At 39.7% G+C, this 17521-nt stretch overlaps 1 protein-coding gene across 2 annotated transcripts in view; it reads right to left on the bottom strand.

Moving 5' to 3' along the window:
* The window catches only part of CFAP54 (cilia and flagella associated protein 54), a 380731-nt gene that overhangs the window by 203398 nt on the left and 159812 nt on the right, over positions 1-17521 (bottom strand). For both annotated transcript variants that reach the window (XM_030939210.1, XM_030939211.1), the window contains exons 37-39: positions 14106-14329; positions 13867-14002; positions 8316-8418 (exon numbers count right to left, since the gene is read on the bottom strand). In XM_030939210.1, coding sequence (XP_030795070.1) covers positions 8316-8418; positions 13867-14002; positions 14106-14329 — 463 coding nt within the window. The remainder of the gene's footprint in view (positions 1-8315; positions 8419-13866; positions 14003-14105; positions 14330-17521) is intronic.

Below are 17521 nucleotides of genomic sequence, written 5' to 3'. Positions count from 1 at the left end.
AAATCTAAGGTCTTAGCAGTATAGCAACTCACACGGTAAGCTGGAAGAGGCTAAGAGGCACAATCTTTGCCCTCAAGAAATTCACTATCTAGCTGAAGGGATGGGACACTCCAACATTGGAGTAATAAAGTCACATTTGCAGGGAATATTTGGTTACATACCAAAATAAGGGAAAGATGGAAGACAGAGATCAGTGTAGGCAGGGAAAGGTGAGCAACGAAGACCTTGTGGAAGAGAAGATAGGCCAGCTGTGCCTTCAAGGATAGGGAAAACTTGATTAGGACAAAAGAGGCAAGGGGTTTTAGACAGTTAGAATAAGAACAGGAACAGTTAGGCAGGGCGAGGCAGCTCACACCTGTAATCCCAGCACTTTGGGAGGCCGTGGCAGGTGGATCACTTGAGGTCAGGAGTTTGAGATCATCCTGGCCAACACAGTGAAACCCTGTCTCTACTAAAAATACAAAAATTAGCTAGGCATGATGGCACATGCCTGTAATCCCAGCAACTGAGGAGGCTGAGGCAGGGGAAATCGCTTGAACCTGGGAGGTGGAGGTTGCAGTGAACCAAGATCCCGCCACTGCACTCCAGCCTGGGTGACAGAGTACGTGAAGACTCCATCTCAGAAAAAAAAAAATAATTAAAAATATTTTTAAAAAGGGGCATAGAAGTTAACAACTTCTAAAGGTTAATCTCAGTTGATCCTCACAGCACCTTAACCCCTGTCACAATAACCCCTGTCTTCATAAAGCTTACATTTTATCAGGAGGAACAGATTAGTTATCAATAAATACAAAAAAACAAACAAAACTAAATTATACCATATAATAGATGGTGAGAAGTCCTTCAGAAAAAAAGAAAACATATGGCAGAGTAAAGGGAATTGGGAAGAAGCAGGCAGGGTGCAGTTTTAAACTGAATGCTCAGGCTGGGTGCAGTGGCTCATGCCTGTAATCCCAGACTTTGGGGGGCCAAGGCAGGTGGATCGCTTAAGGTCAGGAGTTTGAGACCACCCTGGCCAACATGGTGAAACCCCGTCTCTACTAAAATATAAAAATTAGCCAGGTGTGCTGGCATCTACAGGGGTTCACCATATGCCTCTCTGTATATACTCCTAGAAGGTAACATTAAAATTATGTTTTCTGACTTAGAAACAACCCACAGAAGCTTGCACCAAGACAGAGATTCCATCGTGATGAGCAGCCCAGGATTCAACCTCACTGAACACAGTAGCATGCACAGGAAACAGACTTTCCTTTGTGTTAAAGCTGAGTGTTATCTCAGTTACTCAGGAGGATGAGGCAGGAGAACTGCTTGAACCCAGGAGATGGAGGTTGCAATGAGCTGGGAAAGCACTACTACGCTCCAGCCTGGGTGACAGAGCAAGACTTCGTCTCAAAAAATAAATAAAAACTGAATGCTCAGGGTAAGCCTCATTGAAAAGATGGAGGCACATAACAACATAAAGGAGATGATGAGCTCATTAGTCAGACACCTAAATTGAGAAAGAGCATTTTAGGAAGTGAAAACAGCTAGAACAAGGCCCTATGTTGGCAGTGTCATAGCAAAAAGGCCAGTGACAATGACCACCTAAACTGCCAAACAAAACAGTCTGTCCTCATCTTATGTGACTTATCTCTCTCTCTCTCTCTCCTCTCTCTCTCTCTCTCTCTCTCTCTCTCTCTCTCTCTCTAAGATAGTGAACTGCTTTCTTTTCCTTAGCACTGCCTCTTGCCTTGGCCTTGTTTATATCACTCTCCTGTTACATTTCCCAGCTCTTAGGCCTCATCCCAATCTCTTTCAAATCCTGCTCTTCCTCTGTTCATTCTCATGACAGTCATTAGGGCCTTCACACACTCTGTACCTCTTTATCCTGAGCACAGCATAGGAACATACTTATCTACCCCTTTTGAAGTTAGGTGTGGCCATGTGACTGTGGCTAATGAAATGTCAACAGATACGACCTGTGTCACTTTCAAGTCACAGCTTTAAGAGCTAGAGCAAGATTTACAACATCTTTTTCCTGCCTGAAAAATAGAGACAATAACGAACCTACCTCATCAGGTGACTGTAAGCTAATATTCACAAAGCATTCATAAGAGTCCCTGATGTGCAATGCATAATTATAATTCTTTTATTGGGGTTATTACAGTAATTAAATATGATAATTCATGTAAAGCCCTTAACATAAAGCATACAGTATATGCACATATGGTCTGGCAAAGGCTGTGCCCATAGCCCATGCCTCTACAGGGGTTCACAATATGCCTCTCTGCATATACTCCTAGAAGGTAACATTAAAATTATGTTTTCTGACTTAGAAACAACCCATGGAAGCTTGCACCACGATGGAGATTCCATCGTGATGAGTGACCCAGGATTCAACCTCACTGAACACAGTAGCATGCACAGGAAACAGACTTTCCATTGTGTTAAAGCAATGACACTTCTTTGTTACTGCTGTATAGCTGAAGCCTATTTTGACTGACACAGTTTCCTAAATGTTGGTGCTATCCAGGATGTCATCCTCAAGTTTACGCTCCACATTACTCTCCCTGGGTGACCTCATCCAAACCCCTGACTTCAACCACCACCAGTATATTGCTGACTAAAATACAAATCTCCAACCTGCTCTCTCCTAAGTGCCGCATTAGTATATCCAATCATACACTGGATAGCTCTACTCATTGTCATCCACAAGTTTGGATGAACTACATCCAAGCAAGTAATTCCAAAGTGACCTTTTTCTCTAACCTGCCCCTCTCTTCAGTTTTCCTGTCTGGGTGAAGGCATCATCATCCATCTGGCTACCCAAGCCAGAAACCAAGATGACTTGAACTCCTCCTTTCCTCACCCATCCCCCACCTCCAGCCAGTGCAGACCACAGTCCTGTGGACATCTTCTATCTCTCCTTCACATCTGTCCCCTCCTCTATGCTGACCACCCAAGTCCAGGTTTTCATCATCTCTGCTGTAAGACATAAGCAAGCAGTGGCCACTCTCCTACTTCCATTTGGTCTCCTTTCAATCTGTTTCCCATGCAGCTGACAAAGGTTGTCAAAAACACACAAATATATCACTTCTTGGCCTTTGGGCTAAGATCAAGTGAAAAGAATGCCAATATGATCATTTCACTTTCTTTCTTTAAATCATTTTAACTAGCTCCCCTCAGTTCTCCAGATAAAACTAGATCTCTATCCTTCCCTCTAAGACAGTTTATTATCTAATTTCTGCCAACCTTTCTAACCTTAGCTTTTGCCTTTTCCTTTGATGTTAGCCCCACCAGATTTCTTGCAGTCTCACAAAAGCAGATGCTAGCTGTTAGCTATTATTGTTTATGGCAGCAGCAGTAGTAATAACATCACATATCTTATCACTGTATACTATAATCTCTGGGTTTTTTATTCATCTCTTTTAATGGATCATAAACTCCTGGGCAACAAATCTTTAGTCTTATTCATCTTTATATTCTCAGTACCTAGTACAGCACTTCACACATAGCAGATACTCAGTAAATGTTTGTTGAATGACTAGCTGACTGACTCCATAAATAAATGAATGAATGCTTACATTTATACACATATACACACATAAAAGGAATAGATGAATAAGTGAAAGAATCCTAACACTTCAAAGGGAAGACTTACATGGCTTTTTGATACCAGAAACAGAGACACATGAAAAGTGTAATTTAGAGAAGGTATTGTTTCCATTTTCACCTCATTCTATAGAATCATTCCTACAAGCTGCATGGCCAAAAACATTCCAAAAGGGCTTAATATAGTTTGGTATGTCCCCACCCAAATCTCATCTTGAATTGTAGCTCCCATAATCCCCATGTGTCATGGGAGGAACCCAGTGGAAGGTAACTGAATCATGGGGGTGGGTTTTTCCCCTGTTGTTCTCATGATAGTGAATACGTCTCATGAGATCTGATGGTTTTATAAATGGGAGTTCCCCGGCACACGCTCTCTTGCCTGCCACCACATAAGATGTGCCTTTGCTCCTCCTTCTCCTTCCACCACGATTGTGAGGCCTCCCCAGCCATGTGGAACTGTGAGTCCACTAAATCTCTTTTTCTTTATAAATTACCCAGTCTCGGGTATGTCTTTATTAGCACCATGAGAACGGCCTAATACAGTAAATTGGTACCAGGTAGTGGGGTGCTGCTATAAAGATACCTGAAAATGTGAAATCAACTATGGAACTGGGTAACAGGCAGAGGCTGGAACAGCTGGAGAGCTCAGAAGAATATAGGAAAATGTGGGAAAGTTTGGAACTTCCTAGAGACTTGTTGAATAGCTTTGACCAAAATGCTGATAGTGATATGGACAACAAAGTCCAGGCTAAGGTGGTCTCAGATGGAGATGAAGAACTTGTTGGAAACTGGAGTAAAGGTCAACCTGGCTATGCAAAGAGACTGGCAGCATTTTGCCCCTGCCCTAGAGATCTGTGGAACTTTGAACTTGAGAGATGATTTAGGGTACCTGGCAGAAGAAATTTCTAAGGAGCAAAATGTTCAAGAGGTGACAGAGCATAAAAGTTGGGAAAATGTACAGCCTCACAATGCAGTACAAAAGAAAAACCCATTTTCTGAAAAGAAATTCAAGCAGGCTGCAGAAATTTGCATAAGAAACAAGGAGCCACATGTTAATCACCAAGACAATGGGGAAAATGTCTCCGCATCATGTCAGAAACCTTCGCAGCAGCCCCTACCATCACAGACCCAAAGGCCTATGAGTGAAAAATGATTTCCTGAGCCAGGTCAAGGGCCCCAGTGCTATATGCAGCCTAGGGACTTGGTGCCCTGCATCCCAGCTGCTCCAGCCATAGCTAAAAGGGGTTAAGGTACAGCTCAGGCCATGGTTTCAGAAGGTGCAAGCCCCAAGCTTTAGAAGTTTCCACATGGTGTTGAGTCTTCAGGTGCACAGAAGTCAAGAACTGAGATTTGGGACCTCCACCTAGATTTCAGAGGATATATGGAAACACCTGGATGTCCAGGCAGAAGTTTGCTGCAGGGGTGGGGCCCTCATGGAGACCCTCTGTCGGGGCAGTCAGAAGGGAAATGTGGGGTTGGAGCCCCCACACAGAGTCTCCACTGGGGCACTGCCTGGTGGAGCTATGAGAAGAGGGCCACCGTCCTCCAGACCTCAAAATGATAGATCCAGTGACAGCTTGCACTGTGCACCCAGAAAAGCCACAGATACTCAATGCCAGCCTGTGAAAGCAGTTGGGAGGGGGGGCCATACTCTGCAAACCCACAAGGCTGTAGGAGCCCACCTCTTGCATCAGCATGACCTGGATGTAAGACATGGAGTCAAGGGTGATCAGTTTGGAACTTTAAGGTTTAATGACTGCCTTATTGGATTTTGGATTTACTTGTTTTGGCCAATTTCTCCCATTTGGAATGGGTGTATTTATGCAATGGCTGTACCCCACTGTATCTAGGAAGTAACTAACTTGCTTTTGATTTTATAGGCTCAAAGGCTGAAGGGACTTGTCTTGTCTCAGACGAGGCTTTGGGCTGTGGACTTTTGAGTTAATGCTGAAATGAGTTAAGACTTCGGGGGACTGTTGGGAAGGCATGATTGGTTTTGAAATGTGAGGATATGAGATTTGGGAGGGGTAGGGGCAGAATGATATGGTTTGGCTGTGTCCCCACCCAAATCTCATCTTGAATTGTAGCTTCCATAATCCCCACATGTCGTGGGAGGGACCCAGTGGGAGGTAATTGAATCATGGGGGTGGGTTTTCCCATGCTATTCTAATGATAGTGAATAAGTCTCATAAGATCTGATGTGTTTATAAAAGGCAGTTCCCCTGAACATGCTCTCCAGCTTGCCGCCATGTAAGATGTGCCTTTGTTCCTCCTTTGCCTTCTCCTGTGATTGTGTGGCCTCCCCAGTCACCTGGAACTGTGAGTTCATTAAACTTCTTTTTGTTTATAAATTATCCAGTCTCAGGCATGTCTTTACGAGCAGCATGAGAACTGACTAATCCAGGACATATCAGTTAAATGCAAAGAAGTCATGACATTCCCAAATCTTCTCCTGTGCTTTAGTTAAAAGATCTACAACTTAACCATAGTAAAACCAATAGAATAATCTATATTGATTATGGAAATGGAAGTTATTATGGGAGTCAAAACAGAATAAAGAAAATAGCAAAAGGCCAAATAGCAAAAGCATTCATAAGTAAGATAAAAAGGAGAAAAAACATGTGTAAAACAACCTTTTTCCATCTTTCTTTTTTCCCATCAATTTCTCTTTTCATTTTATTTGTCTTATCTAACATACAGATTGAATGTTTTAAAAATGCATTTTAAAAAAGGAATAAAATATTTAGGAATACAGCTAACTATGGAAGTGAAAGATCTCTATAAGAACTACAAACCACTGCTCAAAGAAATCAGAGATGACACAAACAAATGGGAAAACATTCCATGCTCATGGATAGGAAGAATCAATATCATTAAAACAGTCATATTGCCCAAAGTGATTTATAGATTCACTGCTATTCCTATTAAACTACCATTGAGATTCTTCACAGAACAAGAAAAACCTACTTTAGAATTCACGTGGAACCAAAAAAGAGCCTGAATAGCCAAGGCAATCCTAAGCAAAAAGAACAAAGCTGGAGGCAACACACTATGCAACTTCAAACTATGCTACAGGGCTACAGTAACCAAAACAGCATGGTGCTGGTACAAAAACAGACATGTAGACCAGTGGAACAGAATAGAGAGCTGATAAATAAGACTGCACATCTACAACTATCTAATCTTCAACAAACTTGACAAAACAAGCAATAGGGAAAAATTCCCTATTCAATAAATGGTGCTGGGATAACTGGCTAGCTATACATAGAAGATTGAAACTGAACCCCTTCCTTACACTATATACATAAACTAACTCAAGATGGAATAAAGACTTCATTGTAAAACCCAAAACTATAGAAACGCTGGAAGAAAACCTAGGCAATACCATTCAGGACATAGGCACAGGCAAAAATTTCACAACGAAGATGTCAAAAGCAATTGCAACAAAAGCAAAAATTGACAAACGGCATCTAATTAAACTTAACAGCTTTTGCACAGCAAAAGAAACTACCAACATTGTAAACAGACATATCTCCCTATGATGGGAGACAATTTTTTCAAACTATGCATCCAACAAAGGTCTAATATCCAGAATCTATAAGGAACTTAAGCGAATTTACAAGAAAAAAAAAACCATTAAAAAGTGGGCAAAAAACATGAACAGACACTTCTCAAAAAAGAACACACATGTGGCCAAAAATCATATGAAAAAAAGCTCAGTATCACTGATCATTGGAGAAATGCAAATCAAAACAGCAATGAGATACCATCTCACACCAGTCAGAATGTCTGCTAGTAAACAGTAAAAAAAAAAAAAAAAAAAAAAAAAAAAAAAGATGCTGGCAAGGTTATGGAGAAAAAGGAACACTTATAAACTGTTAGTGGGAGTGTAAATTAGTTCAACCATTATGGAAAACAGTGATGCAATTCCTCAAAGACCTAAAGACAGAAATACCATTTGACCTAGCAATCCCACTATGGGATATATATATATATCTCTCTACAAAGGAATATAAATTGTTCTATTATAAAGACACATGCACACATATGTTCTTTGTAGAGCACAGCTGGAAGAACATTAGACAAGTTATGTAGAGCAATTAGCAAAGAAGTGGAATGAACCTAAATGCCCATCAATGATAGGCTGGATAAAGAAAATGTGGGACATATATACCATGGAATACTATGCAGCCATAAAAAAGAATGAGATGATGTCCTTTGCGGGAACATGGATGGAGCTGGAGGCCATTATCCTTAGGAAATGAATGCAGGAACAGAAAACCAAATACCACATGTTCTAACTTATAAGTAGGAGCTAAATAATAAGAACACATGGACACATAGAAGGCCTATCAGAGGGTGAAGAAGATGGAGAAGATCAGGAAAAACCACTAATGGGTCCTAGGCTTAACAGCTGGGTGATGAAATAATCTGTACAGAAAGCCCCCATGACACAAGTTTACCTATGTAAACTTTCACCTGCACATGGACCCCTGAACTTAAAAGTTTAAAATAAAAATAAACAAAATGTGTTTTAATCCCCCTTAAGTAACATTTATAGCAACATAAGATGGCAAAAATCAAATGCATTATTTTCAGTCAACTAAACCTGCAAAAGAAATTTTTACAAACATACTAATTATGGAAGGTTTGACATGCAGAACACAATGGCAAATCTTGATTTAGAGAAAATAAACCTTCAAGCTAAGACTGGTTCTGACCTGAAGAGATAAGCATTTTTAGTAAATCTGTGCAGTTGCTTGTTTCTTCAGTGGTTGAAGAATTAATCTTAAGCTGCTTCCCAACGAAATTTCGGCAGGTTATCTTTAAAAAGAAAGATGAAAATAAATATTAGTCGGGTATTTATAGTTAAAAATTTGGCTTACTTGAAATGTTTCTCTCATTTTTTATTTATCAGAATAAAGAGATATATAACAATGCTACAAGTAAAAGCTGGCAGAATAGCATCTAATCATGAGAACTTTCATGAAAAAAAGCAGCTCCATAATTTTTGTATTTCTTTTGTACAGCACAGCTGGAAGAACATTAGGCAAATTATGTAGAGCAATTAGAATATGATTTTCTAATATTCTATAAATTCACTGGTCTAAATATATCTTCCATTATATAAGTTAAAATATAATCTGCTTTCCCAATGGCAGATTTTTCCACCCTACTTATAATTAATGCAATTTTAATTTCCCTGGTGAAGTTTTTCAGAACTAACTTCCTCTGTAGTATTTTGATAATTTATTTTCTAACAGATGTATGAGTCCTAAGATAATAAAATATCAGAAAACAGAAAAGTTTTAAAGAGAAAAAAATATTTTAAAGGGCCCAAGACCCTCTTCTCTCCATTTCTTCACTCCCATCCCTTGAACTAACCTATCACTCTAAATGCAGCCCTCCTGGAACCCCAGTCTGATATAGATGCTTCTTCTTTATTGTCCTCTGTGGGTAGTACTTTTATAATGAGACGTAAATGCAGCCTAATAAAATACAAATTCCTTCCCACAACCTCATAAGGCCCTACTTGATCTAATCTTTTCTATTTCTCCGGGTTCATTAAACGGATCTTTACTGAACACCTATTATGTGCCAAACACTGGGACAAGAAGAAGGGATGATGTAGCAGAGAACAAAATAAACAAAAACTCTTACTCTTGTGAAACATCTTAGTGGGAGAAGAGAGATAATAAACAAATAGTGTGGTACATTATATAGTATATTAAATAATTACAAATGATCTAGCGAGACATAGAGCAAAAAGGTACATAGTTGTAAATAGAGTAGTACGGAAAGGCCTCACAGAGAATGTAAAATTTAGCAAAGATTGGGAAAAGGTGAGGGATTCAATGTGGATGTTTGGGGAGCAGCACTCCAAGCAGGGGCAACAGCAAATGCAAAGACCCTGAGGCAAGAACACCTTATGCAACAGTGTGGTAAAAAACCTGCTGGGGAGTAATAGGAGTTACTGGAGAGATCAGGGGGATATGTCATATAGGATGTATTATATTAAGATCATGACAAAGATGTTCACTTTACTCTAAATAGGGTGGGAAGCCACCACAGGGTTTTTAATAGAGGTGTGACAGGACCTGACTTGGGGTTTAAAAGGTCATTGTATCTGCTGCATTAAGAATAGATTACAGGCTGGGTGTGGTGGTTCACACCTGTAATCCCAGCACTCTGGGAGGCCAAGGCAGGTGGATCACCTGAGGTCAGGAGTTCGAGACTAACCTGGTCAACATGGTGAAACCCCATCTCTACTAAAAACACAAAAATCAGCCAGGTATGGTGGCTCCCACCTGTAATCCCTGGTACTCAGGAAGCAGAGGCATGAAAATCACTTCAACCTGGGAGGCAGAGGTTGCAGCGAGGCGAGATCGCTCACTACACTCCAGCCTGGGGACAGACTGAGACTCCATCTCAAAACGACAACAACAAAAAGAATATATTCTAGGCTGAAAGTGGGGTTGCAGGGTGATTAGGAAGTCACTGCATTAACCCAAGCAAATACAACAAGGTCCTGGATAATAAACAAATAGTGAGGTACATTCCATAGTATATTAAAGAGTCAGTGTTGGAGGTAGTGAGCAGTGCTCCAGTTTGGATTGTATTTTGAGGGTAGAGCTTTTGGTTACCAGTTGGAAGGTGGTGTGAGCACAAGAGAGAAGGCAGGGATGTCTCCAAGGTGGCTGGCAGCCAGGACAGGGGGCTTGTCCTTGAAGAAGACTTAGCAGAACAGGCTTGTTTGAGATGTGTTAAATTTAAGAAGTGTATTCCTCATCTAAGAAATGATGTTGATTGGCCAAGTTTCATGGATCAACTTGGTTTCAGATAAACTATGAGGAGGAAAGAGAGGGAAGCATCCACTTTCTGGCATACACACACTTCACCCCAGTTATTCAATCAAACTAGGTGCTACTGTGAAGGGATTTTTGAAGATACTAATTAAATTGACTTTAAACAAGGGAGATTACTCTCAGTGGACCTGACCTAAGCAGATGAGTCTGACATGCCCACAGTCTCCAGGACTTCAAACACCAGTAGCAGCTGCTTCTACAACTGTCCTCTCCTGGCTGGATCTTCCCTCACTGACCGCCTATGAGTAACAGCCTCTGTCCATCTGGGGTTCCTTCCTGCTCATGATCCTGATTGCCTGCCCTATGGATTTGAAGCTTGCTTAGATGGCCTCCACAATCATATGAGCCAAATTCTTATAGTAAATCCTTTGATGGATAGCCAGCTAGCTAGCTAGACAGATGTGATACTGTAAAATATATATTTGGTCTTGTCCCTGTTTCTTGACATACAACTCCTAAAATCCTTGGAATCTCCAAAGTGGTATATTTTTGTATGCTAATAAGTTGATTGATGGCTGGCAGCCCCTAAGTAGCTTCAGGATAGGGGCTGCTCACCAGAAAGACCACGGCAGGATAAGAACTTTCAGCCCTATTTCCCAACCTCTGCAAAGAAGAGAAGGGTGGGTTAAGTTGATCATCAATGGCCAATGATTTAATCAATTATGCTTTCATAATGAAACTCCATTAAAAAAAACCAAAGGACTGGGTTTAGGGAGCTTCTGAATAGCTGAACACGTGGAGGTTCCTGGAAGGTGGTGGATCTGTGAAAGCTCTGTGCCCCTTCCCCTCTGCCTCAGCCTATGCATCTCTTCATCTGTATCTTTTGTAATTTTCTTTATAATAAACTGGTGAATGTAAGCAAGTGTTTCTCTGAGTTCCGAGAGTCACTCTAGCAAATTAATCGAACCCAAGGAGTGGGTCATGGGAACCCTAATTTGTCGCCTGTCAGTCAGAAGCACAGGTCACAACCTGGGACTTGAGATCGACATTGGAAGTCAGAACAGAGCTCCCAACCTCTGGGATCTGATGCTATCTCCAGGTAGATTGTATGGAAATTGAATTGAAAGACACCCAGCTGGTGTCCACTGCAGAACTGATTTCTTGCTTAGTGGTGGGAAGAAATCCCCACACATCTGGTGTCAGCATCATGTTGTAAGAACATAGTGGGAGACACTGAGTTTATTTTTTCCCCTAGATTCTATCTAGATAAGATAGACCTGTCTTACTAGTTTTGCTCTTCTGGTTGAACTTTGGCTGATAGAGGCAGTTAGATATATCAACACAAAATTCAGGAGAAAGGTTTAGAGTGCAGATGTAATTTCAAAATTCATCATCATAGAGATGGTACTTAGACACACAGACTGAATTAACTCACTATGGGAGAGTATGTGGATGGAGAAGACAAGGAGTCCAAGAACACAGTCTTCGGGCACACTCACATTGGGACATTGGGGAGAAGAGGAAGCAGCAACAAAAAATCCTTGGAAGGAGCAGCCTCTTCTTTCTCCCATGCCCCTTGTTTGCTACAGGCCTTCTTTCTGTCCCACTCCAGAGCATGGGCCATTCTTCTTCTCTTGGGCTACAATGCTCTTTCCCTAGATCATTGTACAGCTGGCCCCTCTCATCAAATGCCATCATCTCCAAGAGGTCTTCTAGATCATCCTTACTAAAGTTAGCACCTCTCACCCAGTTCATCTCTATTCCATTGACTTATTTTCTTCAGAGACCTTATAATGATTATAAGTCTTTCTACTCATCTGTTTACATGTTGATTTTCTGGCCCTATTTCTAACCCTCTGAAATTAAACTTTATGAAGCAGGAACTCAGAACTGTATTCTCACCACATAGAATATGCAGGAGGCAAGGCTACCACTGGGCCACAAGGAACCTTTGTGAGAAGAAGAAAACGGAGCCCTTGCTGGCTGGATGCAACACCTCAAGCACATAGGCCGGTGTGGCAAGGAGGGGTTGGATTTCAGGCCCCACATATGCCAGGGGCCCTTGGGCAGGTCACACACAGTACAACCATGTGCAATGGGTCTGACTGGGTAGTCAATGTACTTTGTTAAATTAGTCAATGGAAGAATGTTTTTATCTCTTTTCTCTGCCAGATTCAAGATATACCATGACTTTCAAGGGCCCTGGGTACTTTTGCCTTCGTGAGTCTGTTTCTCCATTGAAAAATATTAAAAATGGTATTTTATAATTGTGTTGATATAAATACAAGAATATGAAAGTAGAAATTCAAACACTTTCTTTGCCCTGAAAGTTATTTTTTTCTTCTTATTTTAAAAGAAATTAATACATTTAGTGGGCCCCTGAAAGCATTGTGGACTCTAGATTACAGGGGCTCACGCCTGTAATCCCAGCATTTTGGGAGGCTGAGGTGGGAGGATCACTTGAGGTCAGCAGTTCAAGACCAGCCTGGCCAACATGGTGAAACCTCATCTCTACTAAAAATACAAAAATTAGCCAGGCATGATGGCAGGCTACTCAGAAGGTTGAGGCAGGAGAATCACTTGAACCCAGGAGGTGTTGAGATCAACATTGGAAATCGGGGCAGAACCCCCAGCCTCTGGGATCTGATGCTATCTCCAGGTAGACTGTGTAGAAACTGAATTGAAAGACACCCAGAAACCCGGGAGGCGGAGGTTGCAGTGAGCCAAGACCGTGCCCATTGCACTCCAGCCTGGGCAACAAGAGTGAAACAATTTCAAAAAAAGAAAGACACCAAGCAGGTGTCCACTGCAGAACTGATTTCCTGCTTAGTGGTGGGGAGAAATCCCCACACATCTGGTGTCAGAATCATGTTGTGAGGGCATAGTGGGAGACACTGAATTTATTTCTTCCCCTCCAGAGATAAAATAGACCTGTCTTTAGAAGTTTTGCTCCTCTGATTGAACCCGGCTGATACAGGCAGTTAGATATATCAACACGAAATTTAGGAAAAAGATCTACAGTGGAGATGTAATTTTAAAAGTCATCATCATAGAGATGTACTTAGAGCCACAGACTGAATTAACACACTAAGGAAGAGGTGGAGGTTGCAGTGAGCTGAGATTATGCCACTACACTCCAGCCTGGGTGACAGAGCAAGACTCAGTCTGAAAAAAAAAGCAAAAACAAAAACATTACAAAAGTATCATGGGCTCTAGACTCCATCCCCATTGTGCTTTATGGCTAAATTAGTCTTGGCCTGATATGAACTTATTGTGGAAAGGGAACTACTGTTTGCCTTGATTGCAGGCTCTCAACAATGTTTGTTGATTTGAATGATAAATGCCAGTAAGTAGAAACACTAAAGCAGAAATAATAAGATTTATCTGATTTCTAAATCCTCGTACTTTGTATGTGGACTAATTAGAAATCACAACAGCATGAATAATAGAACTAACTTAAACTTACCTTCTCTCCATATTCAGCCTCATACCTTGCACAAGGTTGCTGGGTAATATCTGGGCCCTTGAACTTGTGTATTCTCAGCAGAAGCTGGCGCTGTGCATACACCAGGAGTGGTGTCACTTGTTCTGTATACCTCTCACTAGACAGGGGAAAAGAATACATTAAAAAGAAAACATTAGTTAAAAGACTTTTCTTTTTCAATGAAGTCTGTTACTTTTAATTGTCCTTAGATGAGTACTTACTGTGAAACCGTATTGAACTGAATGGCAAGCGATACTAGTGTTTCCCATTTTTCCACTTGATATAAAACTTCCAGAGATTTTAATACAAAGTCGTGGATCCATTTCAAATCAACCACATTTACATCATCCAAAGGATGCTCAAAAGTAAGACTAGAACCACCGTTATCATTTTTAATATTCCCATAACAACTTGGAACACTGAATTCTCCTTTCTCTTCAATAGGCTGCAAGTAGCACAGTGAAAAAAAAAATGTGTAATTTCAGATTTTACTCCATATTTTTTCTGAAAACTGAATGTGATAAAAATGTAACATGGAAAAGAACTCAACTGAAAAGAAAAAATATTTTTCTCATGCAAGGCAAAGCTTGATAATTTGATACAGTATTATCCAACAAAGCTTGCTGTGATGATGGAAATGTGCTATATATTTGTGCTGTTCATTATCGTTCCCTATAGCCACTAGACACCTGCAGCTACCAAGCTTTCGAAATGTGATTAGTGCAACTGAATTTTTAATTTCATTTAATTTTAATTAATTCAAGTTTAAATTTAAATAGCCACATATGGCTAATGTTTACCATATTGGACAACACAGATTACCGTCTATAGTTCTTGGTATACAGTCACTATCCATTTAAGTAAGGATATGAAATCAACTACGGTAAGATTTTTAGGAAAAAACAGACTTTAGTATAAACACATAACAAAGTCCCCTAATATACATTGGTTACATTCATAAATTTATACAATAATATGTCCATTCCTAGATGCAAATGTCACACCTATGGAGGATGAAAGCATCAAGGAGACCCTCTTTTTGACTAAAGAGTTACTATGTAACAATCGTGTTCATGTCCTATGAGTTCCTAACACATTTATGTAGACCTCTGGAGATTAATAAGGTAAAACAAAGCCTCTTAGATCCATATAAGGGCCAGATTATAGCCCAAAACAGTTGGGTAACTCGAGTCCAGCCTTCCCATCCCAATAATACCATTAAAAGTAACCTATATACACGGGTGGGAAGTATCAACAAAAGTAAAGGATAAACATCCCCTCTAACAAGAGCTGTAGTCTTGGAAGTTAGAAGAGACTTTGTAAGTCATCTGGCCGTGAAATGCAGTATGCATACCTGAAGTCAGGCTGTGTAGGTATGAATAGCAGGTATAGCACCAGTGACTTACATGAATTTGCTTCCTCAGCATCGTGCCCAGCACATGGGACATACTTTTAGAAAGTAGTTGACATTTTATTTATGCTATGAGTTCAATACTTGTAATTCACTGATTCTACAGTAAGTCTTCTAGGAGCACAGACCTGCTATCAGTTAGTCATGCCTATGCTTTATTTCTGGGATGAAGGACAGGGAAGTCCTCTGTAGTTATTACATTATCTCATATAGTGTTTATCAACAACGAAGCTGAGGGCCAGGCATGGTGGCTCACGCCTGTAATCCCAGCATTTTGGCAGGCCGAGGCGGGCAGATCAACTGAGGTCGGGAGTTCAAGACCAGCCTGACCAACATGGAGAAACCCTGTCTCTACTAAAAATACAAAATTAGCAGGGCGTGGTGGTGCATGCCTGTAATCCCAGCTACTCAGGAGGCTGAGGCAAGAGAATCGCCTGAACCCGGGAGGCAGAGGTTGTGGTGAGCCAAGACTGAGCCATTGCATTCCAGCCTGGGCAACAAGAGTGAAACACAGTCAAAACAAAACAAAACAAAAAGCTGATATTTTATCTCAATTGTCTTGTTCAGCACCTATCTCTCAGTTGATCGCAATCCAAAAGGGGGCGGGGGGGAAGAGAATTATCTATTGACCTCCTAAATTTGGCAATATTGAGAAATAAACAACACTGAGAAGAAATAAACAAGACTGATACTTGGAGATCAAAATAGCATATGGAGATTGAGGATTCTGGCACAGACAAGGCCAGACTCTTTTAAAATTTTGAAGATTTTGTATGGGCCATGTGTGATTTTTTAAAAACTTTTTATTAGAGAAAATTCCCAACACTTACAGAAGTAGGGAAAGTAATATAATGAAACCCATGTGCCCACCACCAGCTGCAATAATTATCAACTCTTAGGACACACACACTTACCCCATTATTTTGAATTATATCCCCAAAATTATATGAATTAATCTATTAATATTTTAGTATGCATCTCTAAAAAAGTAAAAATTAGTTTTACAAAAACATAACCACAATACTATAATCCTACCTAAAAAAAGACATTAGCAGAAGTTCCTTTAAATCATTATTGAATAATTACACTGAAGAGTGTTTCTATTTTCCTTATTGCCTTACAGCTTTATTTTTTTAACTGTATGTGTTAGTTTGATTAAAATAAGGTCCAAACATTGCAATTGGTTATATCTCTTGTCTTTTTTAATTTATAGATTTCATCTCCTCCTTTATTAAAATTTTTTGTTAAAAAAATTTGATTGTTTTCCTGTAGAGTTCCCACAGTCTGAATTTTACTGAGGATATTACCATAATTTCATTTAAAATGTTCTTCTGTCCACTGTATTTTCTACAAATTGTGGGATAAATGTAAATATTCTATCTGATTCCAGTTAGATTTCTGTTTTTTGCAAGTATACTCCATAAGGTGTTCGTGATCCTCCAATTCATTCATTAAGAATCACAGAAACCTAATAATTCTAATTCCAACATCCTTTCTTCATTTATTACTTGGATACTTTTGTAAAGAAAAATTCCCCTTCATCAACTATTTGGTCATCCTCAGATATAGTTCATACAGGAGGTAAGGTAGTCAAGCATTTTTTTTCCCAAAGAAGTCCTGTTTCCTTTAGTGATAAATGGTTTTTAAAGGCAACAACAGTCTAGGTCCTAGAGTTGACATTTCTTTTTGAAACCTCTGAACTGCTTTGACTTCTTTGGTGGAAAAAAATCGTATGTATGGGTCTATTTTCAGATTCTCTATTTGTTGCATTGATATATTTCTCTCTTTAGGACAGTATCATACTCTCTTAATTACTGTAGCTTTAGTATGCCTTGATATCATATATATATAGTGAGTCCTCCAAATTTGTTCTTTTAAAAATTTTTTTTGGCCATTCACATTTTTTTGCATTTGCTTATAAATTTTAAAATGAATTGTCAATTTATACACCAAAGAATGCCTATTGGGATTTTCATTGAGATTTCACTGAATTGACAAATCAAATTGGGAATAATAGGTTTATTGATATTAATATATGTCTCTTCATTTATTTAAGTCTTCTTTAATTTTTTGTAATGTCTTATAGCTTTCAATGTAGAAATATTGTGTAAATTATACATATTTCTAGATATTGATATTTTGGATGATATTTTAAATGAAATTGTTTTTAAGTTTTCATTTTCTCATTTTCTGCTAGTATATAGAAATACAATTTATTTTTGTATA

This window comes from Rhinopithecus roxellana, chromosome 10, assembly GCF_007565055.1.
Source record: "Rhinopithecus roxellana isolate Shanxi Qingling chromosome 10, ASM756505v1, whole genome shotgun sequence".
In the NCBI taxonomy this organism is placed as follows: domain Eukaryota; kingdom Metazoa; phylum Chordata; class Mammalia; order Primates; family Cercopithecidae; genus Rhinopithecus; species Rhinopithecus roxellana.
Note: the sequence above shows the minus strand (reverse complement) of the source record. Positions and strands in the feature narration are given on the sequence as shown.